This window comes from Tachypleus tridentatus, chromosome 10, assembly GCF_004210375.1.
Source record: "Tachypleus tridentatus isolate NWPU-2018 chromosome 10, ASM421037v1, whole genome shotgun sequence".
NCBI classification, from domain to species: Eukaryota; Metazoa; Arthropoda; class Merostomata; order Xiphosura; family Limulidae; genus Tachypleus; species Tachypleus tridentatus.
The window spans coordinates 125,974,777-126,001,188 of record NC_134834.1 but is presented as its reverse complement, the minus strand read 5'-3'; the positions used below and the strand labels follow the sequence as shown (position 1 = coordinate 126,001,188).

At 33.2% G+C, this 26,412-nt stretch overlaps 1 protein-coding gene and 1 pseudogene across 2 annotated transcripts in view; one reads left to right on the top strand and one right to left on the bottom strand.

Annotated features, from left to right (window-relative positions):
* Nucleotides 1–17,232, top strand: part of LOC143228482 (BBSome complex member BBS7-like) — a 32,848-nt pseudogene extending 15,616 nt beyond the window's left edge. The window contains exons 5-11 of the transcript XR_013015341.1: nt 4,877–4,957; nt 5,560–5,762; nt 9,886–10,053; nt 11,381–11,489; nt 11,766–11,870; nt 13,981–14,104; nt 15,702–17,232. The product of XR_013015341.1 is annotated as a BBSome complex member BBS7-like (transcript). The remainder of the gene's footprint in view (nt 1–4,876; nt 4,958–5,559; nt 5,763–9,885; nt 10,054–11,380; nt 11,490–11,765; nt 11,871–13,980; nt 14,105–15,701) is intronic.
* A 1,648-nt stretch (nt 17,233–18,880) lies between these two features.
* LOC143228481 (protein slit-like) overlaps nt 18,881–26,412 on the bottom strand; it is a 103,380-nt gene continuing 95,848 nt past the window's right edge. Inside the window, exon 7 of the mRNA XM_076459734.1 lies at nt 18,881–18,915. Coding sequence (XP_076315849.1) covers nt 18,881–18,915 — 35 coding nt within the window. The remainder of the gene's footprint in view (nt 18,916–26,412) is intronic.

Here is a 26,412-nt window from a genome sequence, read left to right as displayed (position 1 = left end):
CCAGGTGTGTTCACTGTTAATACTGTAGGTTACAGCCATTGATAATGTTGTTATCCAGGTGTGAGCATTGTTAAAACTGTAGATTACAGCCATTAATAATATTCTTATCCAGGTGTGTTCACTGTTAAAATTGTAGGTTGCAGCTATTGATAATTTTCTTATCCAGGTGTGTTCACTGTTAAAACTATAGGTTACAGCCATTGATAATGTTCTTATCCAGGTGTATACACTATTAAAACTGTAGGTTACAGCCATTGATAATGTTGTTATCCAGGTGTATACACTATTAAAACTGTAGGTTACAGCCATTGATAATGTTCTTATCCAGGTGTATACACTATTAAAACTGTAGGTTACAGCTGTTGATAATGTTTTTATCCAGGTGTGTTCACTGTTAAAACTGTAGGTTACAGCTGTTGATAATGTTTTTATCCAGGTGTGTTCACTGTTAAAATTGCAGGTTACAGCTATTGATAATGTTGTTATCCACATGTATACACTGTTAAAACTGTAGGTTACAGCCATTGATAATGTTGTTATCCAGGTGAAGAGCACTGTTAAAACTGTAGGTTACAGCTATTGATAATGTTGTTATTCAGGTGTATTCACTGTTAAAACTGTAGGTTACAGCCATTGATAATGTTGTTATCTAGGTGTATACACTGTTAAAACTGTAGGTTACAGCCATTGATAATGTTCTTATCCAGGTGTGTTCACTCTTAAAACTGTAGGTTACAGCCATTGATAATGTTCTTATTCAGGTGTGTTCATTGTTAAAATTGTAGGTTACAGCTATTGATAATGTTCTTATCCAGGTGTGTTCACTGTTAAAACTGTAGGTTACAGCTATTGATAATGTTCTTATCCAGGTGTGTTCACTGTTAATACTGTAGGTTACAGCCATTGATAATGTTGTTATCCAGGTGTGAGCATTGTTAAACTGTAGATTACAGCCATTAATAATATTCTTATCCAGGTGTATAAACTGTTAAAACTGTAGGTTACAGCTATTGATAATGTTGTTTCCCAGGTGTATACACTTTTAAAACTGTAGGTTACAGCTATTGATAATGTTGTTATCCAGGTCTGTTCACTGTTAAAATTGTAGGTTGCAGCTATTGATAATGTTGTTATCCAGGTGTGTTCACTATTAAAACTGTAGGTTACAGCTATTAATAATGTTGTTATCCAGGTGTGTTCACTGTTAAAACTGTAGGTTACAGCCATTGATAATGTTGTTATCCAGGTCTGTTCACTGTTAAAATTGTAGGTTGCAGCTATTGATAATGTTGTTATCCAGGTGTGTTCACTATTAAAACTGTAGGTTACAGCTATTAATAATGTTGTTATCCAGGTGTGTTCACTGTTAAAACTGTAGGTTACAGCCATTGATAATGTTGTTATCCAAGTGTGTTCACTGTTAAAATTCTAGGTTACAGCTATTGATAATGTTCTTATTCAGGTGTGTTCACTGTTAAAACTGTAGGTTACAGCTATTGATAATGTTGTTATTCAGGTGTATTCACTGTTAAAACTGTAGGTTACAGCTATTGATAATGTTCTTATTCAGGTGTGTTCACTGTTAAAACTGTAGGTTACAGCTATTGATAATGTTGTTATTCAGGTGTATTCACTGTTAAAACTGTAGGTTACAGCCATTGATAATGTTGTTATCCAGGTGTATACACTGTTAAAACTGTAGGTTACAGCTATTGATAATGTTGTTATCTAGGTGTGTTCACTTAAAACTGTAGGTTACAGCTATTGATAATGTTGTTATCCAGGTGTGTTCACTTAAAACTGTAGGTTACAGCTGTTGATAATGTTCTTATCCAGGTGTGTTCACTGTTAAAATTGTAGGTTACAGCTATTGATAGTGTTGTTATCCAGGTGTGTTCACTGTTAAAATTGTAGGTTACAGCAGTTGATAATGTTCTTATTCAGGTGTGTTCACTGTTAAAATTGTAGGTTACAGCCATTGATAACAGTTCTTATCCAGGCATGTCTTCATGGTTAAGGTTGCCCAGGTTACAGCTATTGGATAATGTTCTTATCCAGGTGTCTTCACTTCAAACCGTAGGTTACAGCCATTGATAATGTTCTTATCCAGGTGTGTCAATTGATAAAACCAGGTAGGTTGCTGTCCTACACAATGTTCTTATCCAGGTGTGTTCACTGTAACTTGTTAACTGTAGGTTGCCAAGCCATTGATAATGTTCCCATCCAGGCAGGTATACACTGTTAAAACTGTAGGTTAGAGCTGTATTCTGATAATGTCCTTCCAGGTGTGTCTGTTCCTGAAACCGCAGGTTACAGCCATTGATAATGCTTAATATATCCAGGTGTGTTCACCGTTGAACCGTACAGTTAAGCGTGTTTATTGATAATGTTCTTCTATTCGATGCAGTGTTCACTGTTAAAAATTGTAGGTTACAGCTATTGATAATGTTCTTATCCCACTGTGTTCACTATTAAACTGTAGGTTACAGCTATTGATAATGTTGTTATCCAGGTAAAATTCACTGTTAAAACTAAAATGTAGGTTACAGCCATTAATGTTGTTCCCATCCATAGTCTGTTCACTGTTAAAATTGTAGGTTGCTTACTGATAATAATACAGTTATCCAGGTGTATACACACTGTTAAAACAATGTAGCTATTGATAATGTTGTTATTCAGGTGTGTTCACTGTTAAACCTGTAGGTTACAGCCATTGATAATGTTGCTTATCCAGGTGCATACAACTGTTAAAACTGTAGGTTACAGCTATTGATAACCGTTGTTATCCAGGTGTGTTCACTTAAAACTGTAGGTTACAGCCATTGATAATGTTGCTGTCCAGGTGTGTCCACTTAAAACTGTAGGTTACAGCTGCTGATAATGTTCTTATCCAGGTGTGTCTCACTGTTAAAAAATTCTTTGTAGTCCAAGGAAGCCATTGATAATGTTATTCAGTGCTGTTGTCCGCAAGTGTGTCTACACCGTTAAAATCAGGTTGCTGGATCCAGTGGCTGATACAATGTTCTTATTACAGGTGTAACCTGTTCACTGTTAAAATTGTAGGTTGTTACTGTTGATAATGTCTCCTTGTTCCAGGTGTTGTTCATGGTTGGCACCTGTAGGTGGGTTACAGCTATTGATAATGTCCCTTATCCAGGTGTGTTAAAAGTGTTACACTATTGATAAATCCAGGTGTGTTCACTGCTCATTGATAATGTTCTTATCCAGGTGTGTTCACTGATAAAACTGTAGGTTGCCAGCCATTAATAATATCCTTATCCATGTGTGTTCACTGTTAAAACTGCAGGTTTCACAGCCTATTGATAATGTCCTTATCCAGGTGTGTTCACTGCTGAAACCGCAGGTTACAGCTATTGATAATGTTCCCATCGGATGTGTGTTCACTGTTAAAATTGTAGGTTGTGTTTTAAGCTACTGATAATGTCTTATCCCAGTGTGTTCACTATTAAAACTGTAGGTTACAGCCATTAATAATGTTCCCCATCCAGGTGTGTTCACTGTTAAAACTATAGGTTATAGCCATTAATGTTCTCTCTGTTCCATCCAGTGCACCATTACAAAATCTTGTAGGTTACAGCTATTGATGATAATGTTCTCTATCCAGGTGTGTTCACCTGTTAAAACTATAGGTTACAGCTATTACAACTATAGCTGTTCTATGTACATTGTGAGAACTGATATTTGTTCACCATTCAACCATTGTAATTTCTCTCACTCAAGTTATTTAGTTCTTATATATTCCTAAAGTAAGTTTTTGATTATGTAACGTAAATCTTTAGTATTTACTGTTTCTGTATATTTAAATATGTGTACGTGAAAACATTTCACTTCTAGAATAATTGTAGTTGAATTTGGTATATATTACAGACAAACTTACATAGTTGGTCCTGCATCTTACCTTAATCTTAATTTCTGCTTAAATTCAATTATTGTTTAGAAATATCCCTCAAAAAGTTTTATTTGTCAATCATGTTGAGTTCTCATTTTTCTCAGTTTGGGATTCATTAAAAATTACTACTTTCTCTTAAAACACCAAATCCATCACTTAGAGTTTGTCTTTCTTTTAAAAAAAATAACTTTCTAAAAAATACCAAATCCATCACTTACAGAGTTTGTCTTAAAAAATAATTTTCTTTAAAAACAGCAAATCCATCACTTACAGAGTTTGTCTTTCTTTAAAAAATAATTTTCTTTAAAACACCAAATCCATCACTTACAGAGTTTGTTTTTCTTTTAAAAATATTTTTTTAAACACCAAATCCATCACATACAGAGTATGTCTTTCTTTAAAGAATAATTTTCTTTAAAACAACCAACTCCATCACTTACAGAGTTTGTCTTTCCTTTAAAGAATATTTTAAAACACCAAATCCATCACATGCAGAGTTTGTCTTTCTTTAAAAATACTAATTTTCAAAACACCAACCCCATCACTTACAGAGTTTGTCTTTCTTTAAGAAATATTTTTAAAACACCAAATCCATCACATGCAGAGTTTGTCTTTCTTAAAAAATAATTTTCTTCAAAAAACACCAATCCATCACATGCAGAGTTTGTCTTTCTTTAAAGAATAATTTTCTTTAAAACACCAAATCCATCACTTACAGAGTTTGTGTTTTTAAAGAATATTTTTTAAAACACCAAATCCATCATACATATTAGTTTGTCTTTCTTTAAAAATAATTTTCTTCAAAACACCAAATCCATCACTTACAGAGTTTGTCTTTCTTTAAAAAAATAATTTTCTTTAAAACACCAAATCCATTACTTACAAAGTTTGTCTTTCTTGGTGAATTGAGAATAAATTTCCTTTCTTTGGAAAATTATAAAAATTACAGTTTCTGTTTTTTATTAGAGTGACGTTCCCGTTGACTTATTGGACAGTGAAAGAAATTCAGCTGTTGTTAGTTACAGCGCTTGTGATCCTGAGGTAAACGTTTATCTCAGTATGTTTTCAAAATATTTTCTAATTATTTGAGTTATACTTGTATTATAATGGAACTTGATTTCTGTTTATTATTTATTAGTGTAGTGTACAGAGTGAACTTGTAATCTTTATCTAACTTGTTTTATGTATTTAAACTATAAACGATCTATGCGGCTGTTCTAAACAGTTGCTGTTTCAGTTCATATCTCAGTATAATAATAATTAAGTAACCTGCAGTACATTCTGTCTAATCTTTATTTTATTTCCTGATGATGAGAAATCCACTTCAAGTAAAGAATGTATTCTAAAGACAGCTGGTATGGGTATTAAAAGTTTAAGAAAACTTAAGAATGTTGGAACATTGTTCAGTACTTCATTTTAATATCCATACCAGCAGCCTTTAAAATACATTTTTAACATTTTGATCTTTTTCGTGGATGGAAACATTTTGCACAATAATAGTTAACTGTAGAAAATATGAATGTATGTAAAAAGTTTTCAGGTGCTAGAAATGATGGGTCCATGGAAAGATAGAAATTTAAAAAGTTCTTGAATATAAAGACCTACATTCCTAGATATATATCTTTAATAAATTGTTTTTTAAATATCAGAATGGAAACTTTCTGCTGGCCACTTCACCCATGCCAAGCAAACACTACTCGGCTAGAAGTGAAAAATAACGACCCATTGAAGGGCAACATGGAACCTTACAGGCTTACATTACACCAAGACTCCAACCAAAATGCTGCCAAGTTCGTCAGTACCACATTAAACCTTTATCTTTACACAGAAGAAGCCATTCGCTTGATAACACACAAGTAAGAATTCACAAATTAGAAGTTACTTTGAGGCCAATTAAGTATTTTTTTAGTAAAAACAAATTTGTTTCTCCTTATCTTAGAGCATATTGTGTAATTATTCACTTTGATAAAAGAAATAAAGTAGAAAGAGATGTGCTGCAGCTATCAGATTGTTGCTGCAAAAATAAGTTCAGTGTTATTATGTAAATTTATTAGTTTGTTAAGTAATTATTAACCAAAACATTCTGTTATTATCATTATGTACATTTTGTTATTATCATTATGTACATTCTGTTATTATCATTATGTAACATTCTGTTATTATCATTATATACATTCTGTTATTATCATTATGTACATTTAGTTATTATCATTAATGCATTATCTTTGTTTTATTATCAATACATCATTTTTTGTTATTGTCATTATGTAGATTCTGTTATTATCAATTATGCACATTCTGTTATTATCAATAATATGCATATTTTGTTATTATCATTATGCATATCTCTGTTATTATCATTATGTACATTCTGTGTTATTGTCATTATGTACATATTGTTACTATCATTATGTATATTCTGTTATTGTCATTATGTACATTGTGTTATTGTCATTTATGTACATTGTGTTATTATCATTATGTACATACGTTGTTATTATCATTATGTACATACTTGTTATTATCATTATGTACATTCTGTTATTATCATTATGTACATTCTTGTTATTGTCATTATGTACATTCTGTTATTATCATTATGTACATTCCATGGTGTATTTATTACATTGTACATTCTGTTATGGTCATTAGGTACATTCTCTACATTATCATTATGTAATATTCTGTTATTATCATTATGTACATCCTATTATTTATTATCATGTATGTTCTGTTATTAGTCATTATGTACATTCTGTTATTATCATTATGTACATTCTGTTATTATCATTATCGCACATTCTGTTATTATCATTACGCATATTTTGTTATTATCATTATGCATGTGACATTCTCTTGTTGCTATTATGTATATTCTGTTATTGTTATTATGTACATATTGTTATTGTCATTATGTACATTGTGTTATTATCATTATGTACATTGTGTTATTATCATTATGTACATTAATTCAGGTTATTATCATTATATGTACATATTCCTGTTATTATCATTATGTACATTCTGTTATTATCATTATGTACATTCTGTTATTGTCATTATGTACATTCTTGTTATGAATCATTATGTACATTCTGTTATGGTCATTATGCACATTCTGTTATTATCATTATGTACATTCTCTTATTATCATTATGTACATTCTGTTATTGTCATTATGTACATTTTGTTGTTATCATTATGTACATTCTGTTATTATCATTATGTACATTCTGTTATTATCATTATGTACATTTTGTTATTATTATTATGTAGTCCCTCATAGTAACTTAGAAGTCAAAGGGGTTGAAAGAATGATTTGGTAACCTGATTGATTTTTTTTTCTTTAATTTGAAATTACTGATTCTAAACATTTTATTTTTAACTTTGGCTTTCAGAAGTTTAAAAGATGGTTTATTGTGGTTCTAAGAAACTGTGTGGCATTTGAAGAGCTAACGTCATCAGCCCATTCTAGGGTAAATGGCTTCTGGAGGTGTTATGATGTGATGTACCACACTCTATGAACTTTGGAAGGAGTGAAATATACCATCGGCAGTGGCTGTGGATAATGTGGAGTTACTGGAATACCATCATCATATACTCTTTTTTAATTCTTGAAAATCCCTAAGGGACTAGAAAAGTGTTTACAAATGTATGCATACAATAGACAGTTCTCCCAGTGCTGAAAAGAAGGACATTAACAACAAACATAAAACTCAAATCTTGTCAAGTTCTGAAAATTGGTCCAAAAAAAGATATGGTCACAGAGCTATGCAGCTAAGCAGCATGGAGTGTTATGACCTTAACATTGTTAGAAGTGGGGTAGGAGTCATGACCTTAACATTGTTAGAAGTGGGGTAGGAGTTATGACCTTAACATTGTTAGAAGTGGGGTTGGAACAATGACCTTAACATTGTTAGAAGAAGGTAGGAACCATGACCTTAACATTGTTAGAAGGTAGGAACCATGACCTTAACATTGTTAGAAGTGGGTAGGAGCATGACCTTAACATTGTTAGAAGTGATGTAGGAGTCGTGACCTTAACATTGTTAGAAGTGGGGTAGGAGTCATGACCCAACATTGTTAGAAGTGGGGTAGGAGTCATGACCTTAACATTGTTAGAAGTGGGGCTTGGAAACAATGACCCTTACATTGTTAGAAGTGGGCTGGAAACAATGACCCTAACATTGTTAGAAGTGGGTAGGAGCCATGACCTAACATTGTTAGAAGTGGGGTAGGAGTCATGACCTTAACATTGTTAGAAGTGGGGTTGAAACAATGACCCAACATTGTTAGAAGTGGGTAGGAACCATGACCTTAACATTGTTAGAAGTGGGGTAGGAACCATGACCTTAACATTGTTAGAAGTGGGTAGGAGTCATGACCCAACATTGTTAGAAGTGGGGTAGGAGTCATGTCCTTAACATTGTTAGAAGTGGGGTTGGAACAATGATTTTAAACATTGTTAGAAGTGGGTAGAAACCATGACCTCAAGATTGTTAGAAGTGGGGTAGGAACCATGACCCAACATTGTTAGAAGTGGGGTAGGAGTCATGACCTTAACATTGTTAGAAGTGGGGTAGGAGTCATGACCTTAACATTGTTAGAAGTGGGGTTGGAACAATGACCTTAACATTGTTAGAAGTGGGGTAGGAACCATGACCTTAACATTGTTAGAAGGGTAGGAGCCATGACCTTAACATTGTTAGAAGTGGGCTGGGAACAATGACCTAAACATTGCTTGAAGGGTAGGAGCCATGACCTTAACATTGTTAGACAGTGGGGTAGGAGTCATGACCTTAACATTGTTAGAAGTGGGGTAGGAGTCATGACCTTAACATTGATTGTTAGACGGGGTAGGACCATGACTTCTTGGTCACAAGAAAATAAATACAAGGAACGCGGATGGTAAAATTCAATTGCAGTGTGAGAGGTGTATCGAGGGTGTTTGTTGATGCTGAAATAATGTAAATATTTAAATATCCTGAATGAACTCTGGACGGGTGAGTAAAGAGATCACACAACAAAATTAATGATATCATGGGTGATGCAGAGCAGTCTGTGAGAGATGGTTACCAGGGAAGATGTAAGACAGTAAATCATGTTGTATGAGGATAAATACTGCAGTTTAAGAAACAAAACCACATTAGAGTAAATCCAATAGGGAGATGATGAATGTAGTACCAGTTAAGTGGAGAAGATGAGAGAAACTTACTTTAGATGACCCAGTATGTGTAATAAGATCAATAATGAGATGATGATGAATGTTGTACATGGTTATGGAGAAGATGAGAGAAACTTACTTTAGATGACTCAGTATGTGTAATGTAGATCAATAATGGAGATGATGAATGTCGCACTGGTTATGGAGAAGAATGAGAGAAACTTAATTTTAGACCTACACTGTGCATGTGTAATAAGATCAATAATGAAATGATGAATGTCTTACCATTTATGGAGAAGATGATGAGAAACTTACTTTGACGACTCAGCATGTGTAATAAAAATCAACACTGAGATGATGAATGCCGTAACAAGTTATGGAGAAGTTTGAAACTTACCTTAGATGACCCAAGTCATATGTAATAAAACCAATAGAGATGATGAAATTAATAATAGTTGTGGAGAAGAAGCAGAAGAAATGGACGAATGTAGTGACATATAAAATGGGAAAATGTTATGTGAATGTAACTTTATCCAGAGTATAGTGGAGGGTAAGGACCAGAAAAGGAAACCCTAATCAGTTTGGATAAATGTGAAGGAGAAAAATTAAAGTTTTTATACACATAATATTAATGCTGCACAATAAGTATTATTACATTTAATCATGGTTTGCCAGTTTGTAAAAGGAATTCACACCATACAAAGTGACATTGTTTTCTTTAAATGGCTTTACTTTTGTATATCTCTTGAGCTCACTGACTTTATCACTTACACCAAGTAATTCTATTATAAATGTGGAATACATTTTGGTTTAGGCCTCTTAACAAACTGACTTTAAAGGGAGCATTTAGTATTGAGAGAAATGCATGCTTGGATTGTATTCTGCCTTCCAGAAGTCCCAGAGAAAACTATTGGAGATACAGCCAGCTTCTTTATTTTGTTTCAACGTTTCTAGACACAGTGCTCTCTTGTTCTTACAAGTAAGAGCTAACTTTCTTCATTCATCTTTAGTTGATGATAGAAATTAGGTGAAACCAATATATCTCATGTTTTTAACATAATTTAGAGAGAACTGTTTTTACTCTGTCAGTTTTAACATGCTCTATAGTTTAGAGTTGTTTGTAAGTTTATATTTCACTCTGTAATTGGTTTTAACATGCTCTATAGTTTAGTATTGTTTGTAAGTTTATATTCCACTCTGTATCAGTTTTAACATGCTCTATAGTTTAGTATTGTTTGTAAGTTTATATCCCACTCTGTACTCCAGCCTTGTAACATGCTCTATAGTTTAGTGTTGTTTGTAAGTTTATATTTCACTCTGTATCCTTTTTAACATGCTCCATAGTTTAGTGTTGTTTGTAAGTTTATATCCAACCTTGTATCAGTTTTAACATGCTCTATAGTTTAGTATTGTTTGTAAGTTTATATTCCATTCTGTATCAGTTTAAATATGCTCTATAGTTTAGTATTGTTTGTAAGTTCATATCCCACCTCTGTAATCAAGTTTTAACATGCTCTATAGTTTAGTGTTGTTTGTAAGTTTATATTCTCACCTGTATCACTTTTAACATGCTCTATAGTTTAGTGTTGTTTGTAAGTTTATATTTCCACTCTGTATAAGTTTTAACATGCTCTATAGTTTAGTATTGTTTGTAAGTTTATATCCAACTCTGTATTCAGTTTTAACATGCTCTATAGTTTAGTGTTGTTTGTAAGTTTATATCCCACTCTGTATCAGTTTTAACATGCTCTATAGTTTAGTGTTGTTTGTAAGTTTATATTTCACCTTGTATCAACTTTTAACATGCTCTATAGTTTAGTGTTGTTTGTAAGTTTATATTTCACTCTGTATCAGTTTTAACATTCTCTATAGTTTAGTATTGTTTGTAAGTTTATATCCCACTGTGTACTCAGTTTTAACATACTCTATAGTTTAGTATTGTTTGTAAGTTTATATCCCACTGTGTATCAGTTTTAACATTGCTCTATAGTTTAGTATTGTTGGTAAGTTTATAACCTCCACTGTGTATCAGTTTTAACATGCTCTATAGTTTAGTATTATTTGTAAGTTTATATCCAACTCTGTATCAGTTTTAACATGCTCTATAGTTTAGTATTGTTTGTAATTTTATATCCCACTCTGTATCAGTTTTAACATGCTCTATAGTTTAGTGTTGTTTGTAAGTTTATATCCCACTCTGTATCAGTTTTAACATTCACTATAGTTTAGTATTGTTTGTAAGTCTATTATTGTTATGTTAAACAATAGCTTTGTTGAAAGTGGAAGTTTTAATAAATTTGTTATAGGAAAGGAGAAGCCATATTTAAATCAGACAATATATCTACCATCTCCATTTTGAAGATTTCCTCACCAAAGAAGCAACTAAAAGAAAAATTCGTCTTGAAATTTCATGTGGTGTTAATTTTACAATATGTGAGATGGAAAAGATAGAACTTAACTTGTGAGTCATAAGAGAATTACACAATTAAATTAGTCTCTTTGTTAGCTTGAGAAGTTCATATGTTACTCAAAAACGTTAAATCATGTTGTTAGACTGATGTGTGAGGGTTTGTCAGATCGAACAGTGAATAATGTTACTGTAACTGATACATAATATTGTTATTGTATTTTTTTGTTGAGATATTGATCTGTGTATAATTAGTAAATGAAATTGTCCTTTTTCTATTTCAGATATAGATGACACTAGTATTCCACATACATTAAATCTGATTCATCCCAAACTGGAAGAACAGTTACTGTTGTAGCAAGAAAGTACAGTTAATTGAAGCTTTGAAGGTCTGTAGTCTACAATCTAGTTTATATTTGTAGTGTGATAGCAATGTGTATTGTGCACTGAATTATGTGTTACTGTTTTTTGACTAATCTATTTTTGTGTATGTGTGCTACTTACCCCTGAAGTATGAGATACATCATATTATTTATGTTGTATTATGTTACTGATACATAATGTATTTGGTTGAGATACATCATATTATTTATGTTGTATTATGTTACTGATACATAATGTATTTGGTTGAGATACATCATATTATTTATGTTGTATTATGTTACTGATACATAATGTATTTGGTTGAGATACATCATATTATTTATGTTGTATTATGTTACTGATACATAATGTATTTGGTTGAGATACATCATATTATTTATGTTGTATTATGTTACTGATACATAATGTATTTGGTTGAGATACATCATATTATTTATGTTGTATTATGTTACTGACACATAATGTATTTGGTTGAGATACATCATATTATTTATGTTGTATTATGTTACTGACACATGTATTTGGTTGAGATACATCATATTATTTATGTTGTATTATATTACTTGATACATAATGTATTTGGTTGAGATACATCATTATTATTTATGTTGTATTATGTTACTGATACATAATGTATTTGGTTGAGATACACACATATTATTTATGTTGTATTATGTTACTGATACATAATGTATTTGGTTGAGATACATCATATTATTTTATGTTGTATTATGTTACTGATACATAATGTATTTGGTTGAGATACATCATATTATTTATGTTGTACATGTTGCTACATAATGTATTTGGTTGAGATACATCATATTATTTATGTTGTATTATGTTACTGACACATAAATGTATTTGGTTGAGATACATCATATTATTTATGTTGTATTATGTTACTGACACATAATGTATTTGGTTGAGATACATCATATTATTTATGTTGTATTATGTTACTGACACATAATGTATTTGGTTGAGATACATCATATTATTTATGTTGTATTATGTTACTGACACATAATGTATTTGGTTGAGATACATCATATTATTTATGTTGTATTATGTTACTGACACATAATGTATTTGGTTGAGATACATCATATTATTTATGTTGTATTATGTTACTGATACATAATGTATTTGGTTGAGATACATCATATTATTTATGTTGTATTATGTTACTGACACATAATGTATTTGGTTGAGATACATCATATTATTTATGTTGTATTATGTTACTGACACATAATGTATTTGGTTGAGATACATCATATTATTTATGTTGTATTATGTTACTGATACATAATGTATTTGGTAGAATGTTTAATATCTGTTATTTTGTTTGTTTGCAAAGTATATGTTGTTTTTTAACATTTTATCATGTTAACACCTGTGTTATGCCATTAATCTCACATTAACTAATTAACGTTATTTTCTCTACTTCTTGGTTATTTTGTGATTAGTGGATTTTAACAAACCTGGATATTTTAGAGTTTTGGCTTCAAGATGTGAGTATACCTAACATGCTTTTCATGTTCATTTATGGGTATATTTCTGGGTGACAGTCAGTCTCACTTTTTAAGTTAAAAGTAGCTACTTTAATGAACAGTCGTTGCAAACTAGTGAGTTATCTTTGGTTAGCTGTCCATAGTAGGGATGGCTAAACCTTACCTGTCTCTCATATGGTCATTTAACCCATTACAGATATATGTATAAGATGTTATATTAACAATCAAACCCCTTGTTACTTGATAAAGTTAAAACATTTCTATACATATTTTATAAGTAGCTGAAATTAAGTTAATTTTAGAATCTAAATCTAAAGAGATATAACACATTTTTCTTGCATTCAATTTGGCCAACTTGTCACAGCTACAGACACAGTTCACTTAGATATGTTTCCATAGGTTGAAGATTCTGCACATTGTCTCAGGTTTTATTTTTCTCCAAATGTAAGGTGGTTTATATTTACCATCATTTAATTACCAGGCTACAGTCATGTTTGCATGGTACAGTTTATACCCAAGATGTTTTTTCCTTCCAACAGTTTTCAAAGACATATCTGTATTTGTAAAACCCAAAAGTAACCTTGAATGTTTCTGGTAGGATCTACAACTCCACGAGCATGACACAAGTGCGTTAACTCCAGAATATCAGGATATACTTGACAATGCTGAGCATTTACAGAAAGAGTTTAAACGGCAGCCCTGTCACCTGGAGAGACTGTAATGTGAGTTTTACACCACAGTACGCCAGAAAGTTACATTAATGCTTTTAAAATTAACAACTTTTGGAAATATGTGACAATAGGATGAGATTAAACCACTCATGTTGTGAATAATCTGACAGCTGATAGATATAAATAATATGGTGTCTTAAACATGCCCAAACCCATCAAGTTTCAACGAGATCATTGTAATATACTGTGACACGTAAAAAACTGATGAAAATGTGATATTGTATATAACTACATAATTAAATTCCACTGATATGGGTGAAAGGTCACTCTGTTACCTTGATATTGTACCTATGATGTCAACCTTGATATTGTACTATGATGTCAACCTTGATATTGTACTATGATGTCAACCTTGATATTGCACTATGATGTCAACCTTGATATTGTACTATGATGTCAACCTTGATATTGTACTATGATGTCAACCTTGATATTGTACTATGATGTCAACCTTGATATTGCACTCATGATGTCAACCTTGATATTGTACTATGATGTCAACCTTGATATTGTACTATGATGTCAACCTTGATATTGTACTATCATGTCAACCTTGATATTGTACTATGATGTCAACCTTGATATTGCACTATGATGTCAACCTTGATATTGCACTATGATGTCAACCTTGATATTGCACTATGATGTCAACCTTGATATTGCACTATGATGTCAACCTTGATATTGCACTATGATGTCAACCTTGATATTGCACTATGATGTCAACCTGATATTGCACTATGATGTCAACCTTGATATTGCACTATGATGTCAACCTTCATATTGCACCTTTATGATGTCAACCTTGATATTGCACTATGATGTCAACCTTGATATTGCACTCATGATGTCAACCTCGTACATTGCACTATGATGTCAACCTGATATTGCACTATGATGTCAGGCCTTGATATTGTTGAATTATGATGTCAAATATTCATATTGCTGTAATGATGATGTCAACCTTGATATTGCACTATGATGTCAACCTTCATATTGCACTATGATGTCAACCTTGATATTGCACCTATGATGTCAACCTTGATATTGTGCACGCTATGATGTCAACCTTGATATTGTACTCATGATGTCAACCTGCGATATTGTACCTATGATGTCAACCTTGATATTGCACTATGATGTCAACCTTGATATTGCACTATGATGTCAACCTTGATATTGCACTATGATGTCAACCTTGATATTGCACTATGATGTCAACCTTGATATTGCACTATGATGTCAACCTTGATATTGCACTATGATGTCAACCTTCATATTGCACTATGATGTCAACCTTGATATTGCACTATGATGTCAACCTTGATATTGCACTGTGATGTCAACCTTGATATTGCACTGTGATGTCAACCTTGATATTGCACTGTGATGTCAACCTTGATATTGCACTGTGATGTCAACCTTTATATTGTACTATGATGTAATAGTTTTCCTTAAAATATGCCAAATATTTACATTAAACCGTTTCTCATGTTTCCTGTATTTCTTTCTTGGTATTCCCTGTATAATTTATGTAACAATTTAATAGAGCCACAGTGTATGAGTTTAATTATTTTGTTTCCTTTAGGGATGATTACGGATCTTTATATAGATGTCTACAAGTTCCAGGGTGTTAACGTTAAGAGTAAAGTACCAGCCCTGCTCCAGATCTTAGACAACTATGATCTCTCTACACTGATTGACTTTTTTCAGACTAAACCATGAGGCTAGCATTATTGCCACATTTCAAATTTGGGTTCTATATGTTACACATACAAAGCTAACATTAAAAATGCAAAGTTTTACAAAGTTAACAGTGAGGCCAAAATCACTGACAACATTTCAGGCCTGGGTTTTAAATATTATAATTACAAATCTAGAGTTAAAGTGTTAAGTTTCTTATGAGTGTAATTAACAAGTCATTATTGAAAGTTATGAATATTTTTTATGCTAGTCATCAGTTATTTACTAGAACATGATATTTAACTTTATTACAGTTTTACGTCTTGGAGTGTTTGTGAAAGAGGTTCTGTGCGATAATCTAAACCATGGAACTTGGAAAGTCATACTTCATTGACCTGTAATAGTTCATGTGCTAAGTTTTATATTACTATAATTCCTAATAGAAACAGTCACAAGTTTAGAAACCTTGTCACAAGTTCCATATCTTTTAATGCATCTCTGGCAGACTTTTTTTTTAAACGAGTATTGGGTTCATGGAAGTGAATACTGTTACTTATATTACACCTTTCCTAATGGAGCTTATCTAGATGTTTCAGTTACTTGTTGCTGTTACTGTCAAAATCTGAAACATACTTGTTTTATGGTAATGTTCCAGTAATTATTGGAAGTGGTTATAATTAAGTGTTCTTGAATGTTATGATATTGTGCATTATTGTACATCCTGCCTTGTGACTGGATTTCACACATCCAACTTACCAGTGATGTTCAAACTATAGACAGATGTTCAAGCCATTTTTATTGACACTTTGTTACGTCCAAGTATTTGAATGCATGATTGAAGTTATATTATCTACAATCAGAGTGAACCTGGAGATGCAAGAGTGTCGGGTTTTTCCAGAATCAGTTTGTTGTGACTTTGTGAACATTTCTAATCTCACAAAGTGACCAACACTAGTTTGTTTGCCATCTTGTTTTTACTGTTTCTTTTTAAAGATGTGGTGGTTACTAGATTTTGATGGTTAAAATGGAAATGCTTGTAATGGGTTATATAAGGGACATTAATGTTAGTTTTTTCTTTAGTGGGAATATATTCATGTACTCACCCTCCAAATATACTACTTCTTGCATTAGAGATTGTTAGGGTTAATATTTACTAACTTATTAGGTATAATTGTAAAAATTGTAAGAAGGAACATTAATCAAATTCTAAGTGAATGTTTTGTTGATTTAAAAGTCTTGTTACACTGTAACCAACAAATCACTTTGTGCAACTTTTCCATCCATTCTGACAAAGCTAGTCATTTCACCAGAGATGTGCACTCTGTGTCATAGTGTGAGATATTAATGGTAGTTTTAGAGTTTGCCATAGGTTCAAATTGTAGTTCATGTATTGATGTGGAGAATTTATATCAATAAATGACTTTTTTTTTTTGTCAGATTTTCTGTGTTTTCAAGATCTTGTCACATGATGATCATGTAAAAATGTTTTTATTGTGCCCCATTTCTAAACACTCATTCTGTTGCACCCTCACATCACATATAAAAACAAGTGTAGTCTTAAAACATAAGAGTGAACAAGTTTCATTTTATCCAGTAACTTGGTACAAAGAATAGATGGGCTTAATTGTTAGATAAGATAAGGATCATTCTTTATACCATAAGGATGAACTCGATCTTTGGATAAGATGACTCGATCATTCTTTATACCATAAGGATGGACTCGACCTTTGGATAAGATGAGGACCATTCAATGAATTGTAAGAATGGTTTTAATCTTGGGATGAGGACCATTCTTTGTACTGTAAGGATGGACTAGACCTTTGGATAAAATAAGGACCATTCTCTGTATGACAAGAATAGGCTTGATCTTGGGATAAGATAAGGACTGTTTTTTTTATGATAGTTTTAAGACTTGCATATTTTAAATTTGTAGTTTCAGATAATGTATATGCTGCTATAATCATAATTACACACCACTACTTACTGATTATTCCTGCCACCCTGGGATTGTGCCAATCCACAGACTTACTAGATTACTTTTAAGATTTGGTCTTTTAAAGAATGGAAAAATTTTTTTACATAAGTTACTGACAAACGTTTTATTACCATAACAACTGTTAAACACAAAGTAATATTGTGTATCTGTGTTGAATACAAGATAGAAATGTGATTTAATTTAGTAAATACGTACTGTCACACTAAATATATTCATCTTTTCAGCCATGGGGTCACTGTAATATTATTATTAATCTTTCTATTTATCAGTAAACAGGTATCCAAAGAGTTGGTGGTAGGTGGTGTTGACTATCTGCCTTTAATTTATCACTCTTAAATTAAAAATGATTAGTGGAGATAGCCCTGCATAGGTTTTCTCAAAATTCAAACCAAACTTAAAAGTAGTTTTCAACAGTTCTAATGTTTCAGTTGGACATGTTTGTTTTGATATTCATGCACGCCACACAAGGACTATCTGAAAATAGTCTATTCTAAATTTGAATTGACAAATTAGAGGAACAACACATAATCAACAGCATTTGCTGCCAACTTTTGGGTCACTCTAACTGATTAATGGAGTTTGACCTCCACTCTAATGGCTTGACAGTTAGGGTTGATCAACTTATGCAAATTGTGGGTTCGAGTCCTATCACTGAACATGCTCGACCTTTCAGCTCTGTGAGCATTATAGTGTGACATCAATCCCATTACTTGTTGGTAAGGAGTAGCCCAAGATTTGGCAATGAATGATGTTGACCATCACTAGTCTATCACTTCTCAGTGTAGGATGACTACCAAAGACATCTCTGGAGTAGCTTTTTGTGAAATCCAACAAACAAGTAACTTACTGTTACTTTATAACATATGTATGGCTCTTAAGTGCAAAACATGATTTTGTGGCAACAAGCCACAAATTATATACCCTTGCGTTCACAGTATGGCCTTTTAATAGCAGGTCACCCCTGGCCTTACATAGTGATAAAGATAAACGATATTTTGTGTTCACACTTAACAGATATGAATTTTTAATTCGATGTGAAAGTCAGAAAATTACAGTTTAAATGTTATGCAATGTTATTTACGGTACCATTAGTTCAAAGGTCGCTCTTCAGGATACTGAGAATCTATAACAAAAACATACAAAAATCAATTTTCAATTAAACATAAATAATCTGGATTAAATACATATATTTTCCAAATATACAAACATACAATACACACTATGCATACATTAAATTTACTTCAAGTTGGATTCTAATTAATTGTGAAAATTTTCGTTCTCTTCATTTCTTAGGAAAACTCGAGAATAGAGAAACTACGATTTTAATGAAAAATATGAAATTGCTTCTAGTCTTAAAAATTGCAAAATTATTTTATCCAGAATAAAAACAAAGAGATGGACGGAGTTTGTTCGAAAGAAGCTGTAATAACCTAGTATGTGGGTTATTTAACGAAAACGCCACATCTCAAAGCTCTCGTGTTATCATTCTTTCCAGAGAAATGTATTAAAATGGAAAGTATTCGGAATTTATATAAAAAATGAAGGCTTAAATGTTGGGAATTATTTTCAACGAGTTCGATTTTGGATGTCGTATGTTAAATGCATATTTCTAGTCCAATAATATGGGAATACTAATATTTTTAAAATATGCAAAAACTTTTTATTTCAAAGAGCTAATAACTGTGAACCTTGTTCTTTTCATTTCTGGCCCGCCATGGCCAGGTGGCTAAGGCATTCGACCTGTAATCCGAGGATCGCGGGTTTGAATCCCCGTCTCATCAAACATGCTTGTCCTTTCAGCCGTGGGGGCAATGTAATGTGATCATCAACCCCACTATTCGTTGGTAAAAAGAGTAGCCCAAGAGTTGGCGGTGAGTGATGATGACTAGCTGCCTTCCCTCTAGTCTTACACTGCTAAATTAGGGACGGCTAGCGCAGATAGTCCTCGAGTAGCTTTGCGCGAAATTCAAAAGAAGCCAAACCTCTTAATTTCTTAGAAAAACTCGAGAATAGAGACGTTATGACTTTAATAAACAGTATTATATCGCACTTAGGGCTGAGAAGAGAAAAATACAATTTTCTTTTTCTAGAATAACGAGAAAATTTAAAATGGACAAAATTATATAAAAAAATACAACAGCCGAAATAACTTTCTATAATCAGGAAATTAATATCAAAATGATTTAGAAGCCCTCGTATTAACATCCTTTTCTAAAGAAGTGCATCACAGTGAAAGATATCAAGGAATAAGTAATGCGAGTTTTCTTTAACACAGTTCCATTCTGAAGTGTTTAACTGTATCTTTATAGCCCGATAAAGTGTGGCCGGTGATTAGGGCTCTCGACTCGCAATCTTAGGGTCGCGGGTTCGAATCCCCGTTATACCAAATATGCTCAACTTTTCAGCCGTGGGGGCGTTATTGTGACGGTCAATCTCACTATTCGTTGGTAAAAGAGTTGGCGATGTGTGTTGATGACTAGCTGCCTTCCTTCTGGTTTTACACTGCTAAGTTAAGGACAGCTAGAGCAGATAGTCCTCCTGTAGCTTTACGCGAAATTCAAAACAAACAAGCGAGTAACTTGAAAATAAAACTTTTGACTACATTTTAGAAAATACCAAGCGCCTTAGTGATTTTATTATTGGAATATTAGAGAAATGTTTCAACGTTTTGAAAACGTCCTTAGTTTCAAATGTATGAACTTGAAGGAATATAGAGAAAATAAATATGAAACCGAGATATTTACAAATATTTCCTCCAAACGATGGCACTACAAGCGCTGCTGAATATTATAAAGTCGTATGTAATAGTCCTAGTACTAACGACGTGATTAATTTTCTTATACTACCGCTATAAAGATCGTGTTGAAAATACGATAAATAGGAACATCGTTGTAACAAAAATGCGACAGTTTGATTACAGAAAGTGGAATCAATCCAATTTAGTTTAAGTGAAAAAACTGAAAAAAGCTAGCGGAGGCGACATTCCTAATTTGTCTGTAACTAAACGAGGCCTATTAATAGTTGAGTAAAATATAGAAATTGTCTAGATAGCAGTGTGATTCTCGTGACTTCTAATGTGTTAAAACTTTTGCTCGTTAAACCCTAAACTGTTAATAATCCTGAAGAGTTGTATTAAATGAAGAGTTTTGAAAGTTGTCCAGAAGTATGTGGTCCCAACTCTAGTTGCATCATATTAAATACTGGTGTAATAAGTTGGTTGAGAGTTAAACACATCTGCTGCTGTTCCTTATTGGCACTTTAAACCAACAGAACCCTGTCTTTAATTGCGTTTTGATTTCGAAATGTTGATATAGAAAATACTTGTGTATTTAGGTGAAATGTCTGAAAACAAATATTTAGTATGCCATCGCCAGAACGTTTAAAATCTGTAAGATTGGTTTTAAAAGAGGTACATTTTGTGTTTTTCTTTAAAAATATTTATAGAAACAAGAATAACAACTGAACATTTCAATCCATGTTTCTTTTTTGTTTTATAACTAAGCAGTTTTAACCACGTAACACATCTGTGAAATGGTTTTTTCGTACGACCAGTGGGTGAAAATCCATGTTGGTTCTTCATCCACTGGCTCCATTCTTCCCTCATGAAAGCTTTGAAGGACTTATTAATCGATACATCCAGTGGTTGTAGTAAGGCCTCCTTGTTTGACAGCAATTTGTGTTTACAGTTGCTGTACTTTTCTTCGTCCCCTCGGTCTTATGAACCCTAAGTTGGTTTCTTAAGAGAACCACCTGGTCTCCTTTCCCAAACATTTTCAAGCCAATGTGTGACTCTGTCTTTATTCATCCACCCTTTCGGATGAACTCTGTCTTCATTCATCCACTCTTTCAGATGAACTCTGTCTTCATTCATCCACTCTTTCCGGTGAACGTGAACGAAACTTGCTGCTGAAATTTAGTCCTTTGGCAGAATTTTTCGTTTAAAAATAGGAAGTGGTGGGAGTTAAGTTCTGTTATTACAGCATGACAGAACTGCCGTATTGTGACTCTTTCAATTCTCAGATGTCTTAACAGTCACAGTTTTTGTACCAGGGATGTTCACGTTCTGATTCAAAGAGACGTTAAAGGTCAGGGGGACCTAGCCTTTATTTCCAATTTGTCTTAGTTCATAATTCGTTTGTTTTCTGGCATTTATAACATACTTATGAAATTCTAGGATGTTATTTTCATATTTATCTGGTATCCTTGTGCGAGTTCACATGGCCAGTCCATATTTATCTGGCATTCTTGTGCAGGTTAACATGGTCAGTCCATATTTATCTGGCATCCTTGTGCGGGTTCACATGGCCAGTCCATGTCGTTTCATGAATCTGTCACACCAGCTGTTGAAAAATCTTCGATCCCTTTTTGTGCGACCGTCTTGTTGGTTTCTTAAGAAGACTATGGTTGATCTTTTGAGTGGTCCTCAATTCGTCCTCTTGCTTATACCAGGCTTCAATCATATTCTCGGTAGGCGGTGGCCCATGTTTCCTCTCTCTGCAACTCTGTTACCAAGTATTTTGGTGAAAGTAAGTACACGTAATTAATTTATTAATTTATTTATTAATTTATAATGAATAGTGTAAAAAGTCTCTTATTATAATTCATCGTGCTAGAACATTATCACTAATCCAAAATTTATTAAGGTATCGTAGAAACTGTTCCAATTAACAGAGAAAAGTTAATACAAAATGGTCTCCATACGATGTCGATCAAAATAAGTTTAGTCTAAGCCTAGAGCTGAACAGCGACCTTAAATATATATGTTGAATATTATATCAAATAGACAGACTTTTCACTTTAAGCAATAAAATATTAAAATCAACATCTACCCATTAAACTTGACACTAGTCAGATGTAGAAACAATTTTAACTGGTTGAACCATAAACCTCACAATTTGGAATATTTTGTCTCTCGGAAAGATTTATTCGTACTTTCCAAGTATATGCAGCAGACATCCGTGAAGGAAGAGTTATTCAACCAGACTTTAAAAACATGAAGAATTTGTTTTTTGAATTTCACACAAAGCTACACGAGGGCTATCTGTGCTAGCCGTCCCTAATTTAGCAGTGTGAGACTAGAGGGAAGGCAGCTAGTCATCACCACCCACCGCCAACTCTTGGGCTACTCTTTTACCAACGAATAGTGGAATTGATCGTCACATTATAACACCCCCACGGCTGAAAGGGCGAGGGGGATGCGAACCCGCGACCCTCGGATTACGAGTCGCACGCCTTAATACGCTTGGCCATGCTGGGCCCCAAAACAGGAAGAGAATGTGTTCCCAAACGGTCACCATGATTGATAATCTTGATAGGAAATATTGCGTGGACATCATGACGTACGTGGAAACAGCAACAAAGACATACAAACCGAAGATATGGGATGTGTATAAACCGTCAAATTTACAATTATTGATTCCACTAGGATAAAAATCAAACAACAACAAATTAATTAAAAACACAAAGTTATGAGTGTGTCAGATTAAGTAAGACTGCAAGCTGTACTGAATTGTTGGGATTTATTGGAAAGTTTAACTACTTAAGTAAGACTGGAAGCTGTACTGAATTGTTGGGATTTATGGGAAAGTTTAACTCCTTAAGTAAGACTGGAAGCTGTACTGAATTGTTGGGATTTATGGGAAAGTGTAACTACTTAAGTAAGACTGGAAACTGTACCGAATTGTTGGGATTTATGGGAGTGTTTAACTACTTAAGTAAGACTGGAAGCTGTACTGAATTGTTGGGATTTATTGGAAAGTTTAACTACTTACGTAAGGCTGGAAGCTGTACTGAATTGTTGGGATTTATGGAAAAGTTTAACTACTTAAGTAAGACTGGTAGCTGTACTGAATTGTTGGGATTTATTGGAAAGTTTAACTATTTAAGTATGGCTGGAAGCTGTACTGAATTGTTGGGATTTATGGAAAAGTTTAACTACTTAAGTAAGACTGGTAGCTGTACTGAATTGTTGGGATTTGTTAGAAAGTTTAACTATTTAAGTAAGACTCGAAGGTGTACTGAATTGTTGTGATTTATTGGAAAGTTTAACTACTTAAGTAAGACTGGAAGCTGTACTGAATTGTTGGGATTTATGGGAAAGTTTAACTACTTAAGTAAGACTGGAAGCTGTACTGAATTGTTGGGATTTATGGGAAAGTTTAACTACTTAAGTAAGACTGGAAGCTGTACTGATTTGTTGGGATTTATGGGAAAGTGTAACTACTTAAGTAAGACTGGAAGCTGTACCGAATTGTTGGGATTTATGGGAAAGTTTAACTACTTAAGTAAGACTGGAAGCTGTATTGAATTGTTGGGATTTATTGGAAAGTTTAACTACTTAAGTAAGGCTGGAAGCTGTACTGAATTGTTGGGATTTATGGAAAAGTTTAACTACTTAAGTAAGACTGGTAGCTGTACTGAATTGTTGGGATTTATTGGAAAGTTTAACTACTTAAGTAAGACTGGAAGCTGTACTGAATTGTTGGGATTTATTGGAAAGTTTAACTACTTAAGTAAGGCTGGAAGCTGTACTGAATTGTTGGGATTTATTGGAAAGTTTAACTACTTAAGTAAGACTGGTAGCTGTACTGAATTGTTGGGATTTATTGGAAAGTTTAACTATTTAAGTAAGGCTGGAAGCTGTACTGAATTGTTGGGATTTATGGAAAAGTTTAACTACTTAAGTAAGACTGGTAGCTGTACTGAATTGTTGGGATTTATTGGAAAGTTTAACTATTTAAGTAAGGCTGGAAGCTGTACTGAATTGTTGGGATTTATTGGAAAGTTTAACTATTTAAGTAAGACTGGAAGCTGTACTGAATTGTTGGGATTTATGGGAAAGTTTAACTACAAAAAAATCGAATTTCGTTTGTCTAACAGAACGTTTGTTATTCTGCTCTCGTTACCGATGTGAAAGAAGTCAGCTTAATGTGATGACTTAAGTAAGAATTATATTTAACAAAGATCCGCCACTTTCTTTGTTTCTTCTCAAGAAAAACCATGAAAATCAATTATTTTACTTTTCCATGACCTTTTCGTTAACGAATTTTATTGATGGATTTGTTTGGTCCTCGAAAGTGACCTACGGGAGATTCGAACGTATTGAGAATGTTAAACGAGGCTTCTGTGCACGAGAGGCATCAGACGCCAGAACTGACTTTTGTAATAACATTCCAAACACGGGGCACCCTTCATCGGATTTCCACTAAGCGAAATCTCTTCTAATAGAATTTTCAAAAGATTGTATAGTATTAAGAACGTTGGTGAGGTTTTCATTTGCATTTTGATTACAGGAAAGATGAGAATGCTAATTCAGAGAAACAAAATGAAAATTTGTTGTTGTGATAAACAACTCTTAAGAATAGAAACACCACATAAGTCTAAACATCTGAGAAACACACAAACACCACATGTCTAAACATCTGAGAATCACACAAACACCACATAAGTCTAAACATCTGAGAATCACACAAACACCACATAAGTCTAAACATCTGAGAAACACACAAACACCACATGACTAAACACCTGAGAAACACACAAACACCACGTAAGTCTAAACATCTGAGAAACACACAAACACCACATGACTAAACATCTGAGAAACACACAAACACCACGTAAGTCTAAACATTTGAGAAACACACAAACACCACCTAAGTCTAAACATCTGAGAATCACACAAACACCACATGTCTAAACATCTGAGAATCACACAAACACCACATGTCTAAACATCTGAGAATCACACAAACACCACATAAGTCTAAACATCTGAGAATCACACAAACACCACATAAGTCTAAACATCTGAGAAACACACAAACACCACGTAAGTCTAAACATCTGAGAAACACACAAACACCACATGACTAAACATCTGAGAAACACAAACACCACGTAAGTCTAAACATTTGAGAAACACACAAACACCACCTAAGTCTAAACATCTGAGAAACACACAAACACCACATGACTAAACACCTGAGAAACACACAAACACCACGTAAGTCTAAACATCTGAGAAACACACAAACACCACATGACTAAACATCTGAGAAACACACAAACACCACGTAAGTCTAAACATCTGAGAAACACACAAACACCACCTAAGTCTAAACATCTGAGAATCACACAAACACCACATGTCTAAACATCTGAGAAACACACAAACACCACATAAGTCTAAACATCTGAGAATCACACAAACACCACATAAGTCTAAACATCTGAGAATCACACAAACACCACATAAGTCTAAACATCTGAGAAACACACAAACACCACATGACTAAACATCTGAGAAACACACAAACACCACGTAAGTCTAAACATTTGAGAAACACACAAACACCACCTAAGTCTAAACATCTGAGAATCACACAAACACCACATGTCTAAACATCTGAGAAACACACAAACACCACATGACTAAACACCTGAGAAACACACAAACTCCACGTAAGTCTTAACATCTGAGAATCACACAAACACCACATAAGTCTAAACATCTGAGAAACACACAAACACCACGTAAGTCTAAACATCTGAGAAACACACAAACACCACATGACTAGACATCTGAGAAACACACAAACACCACATAAGTCTAAACATC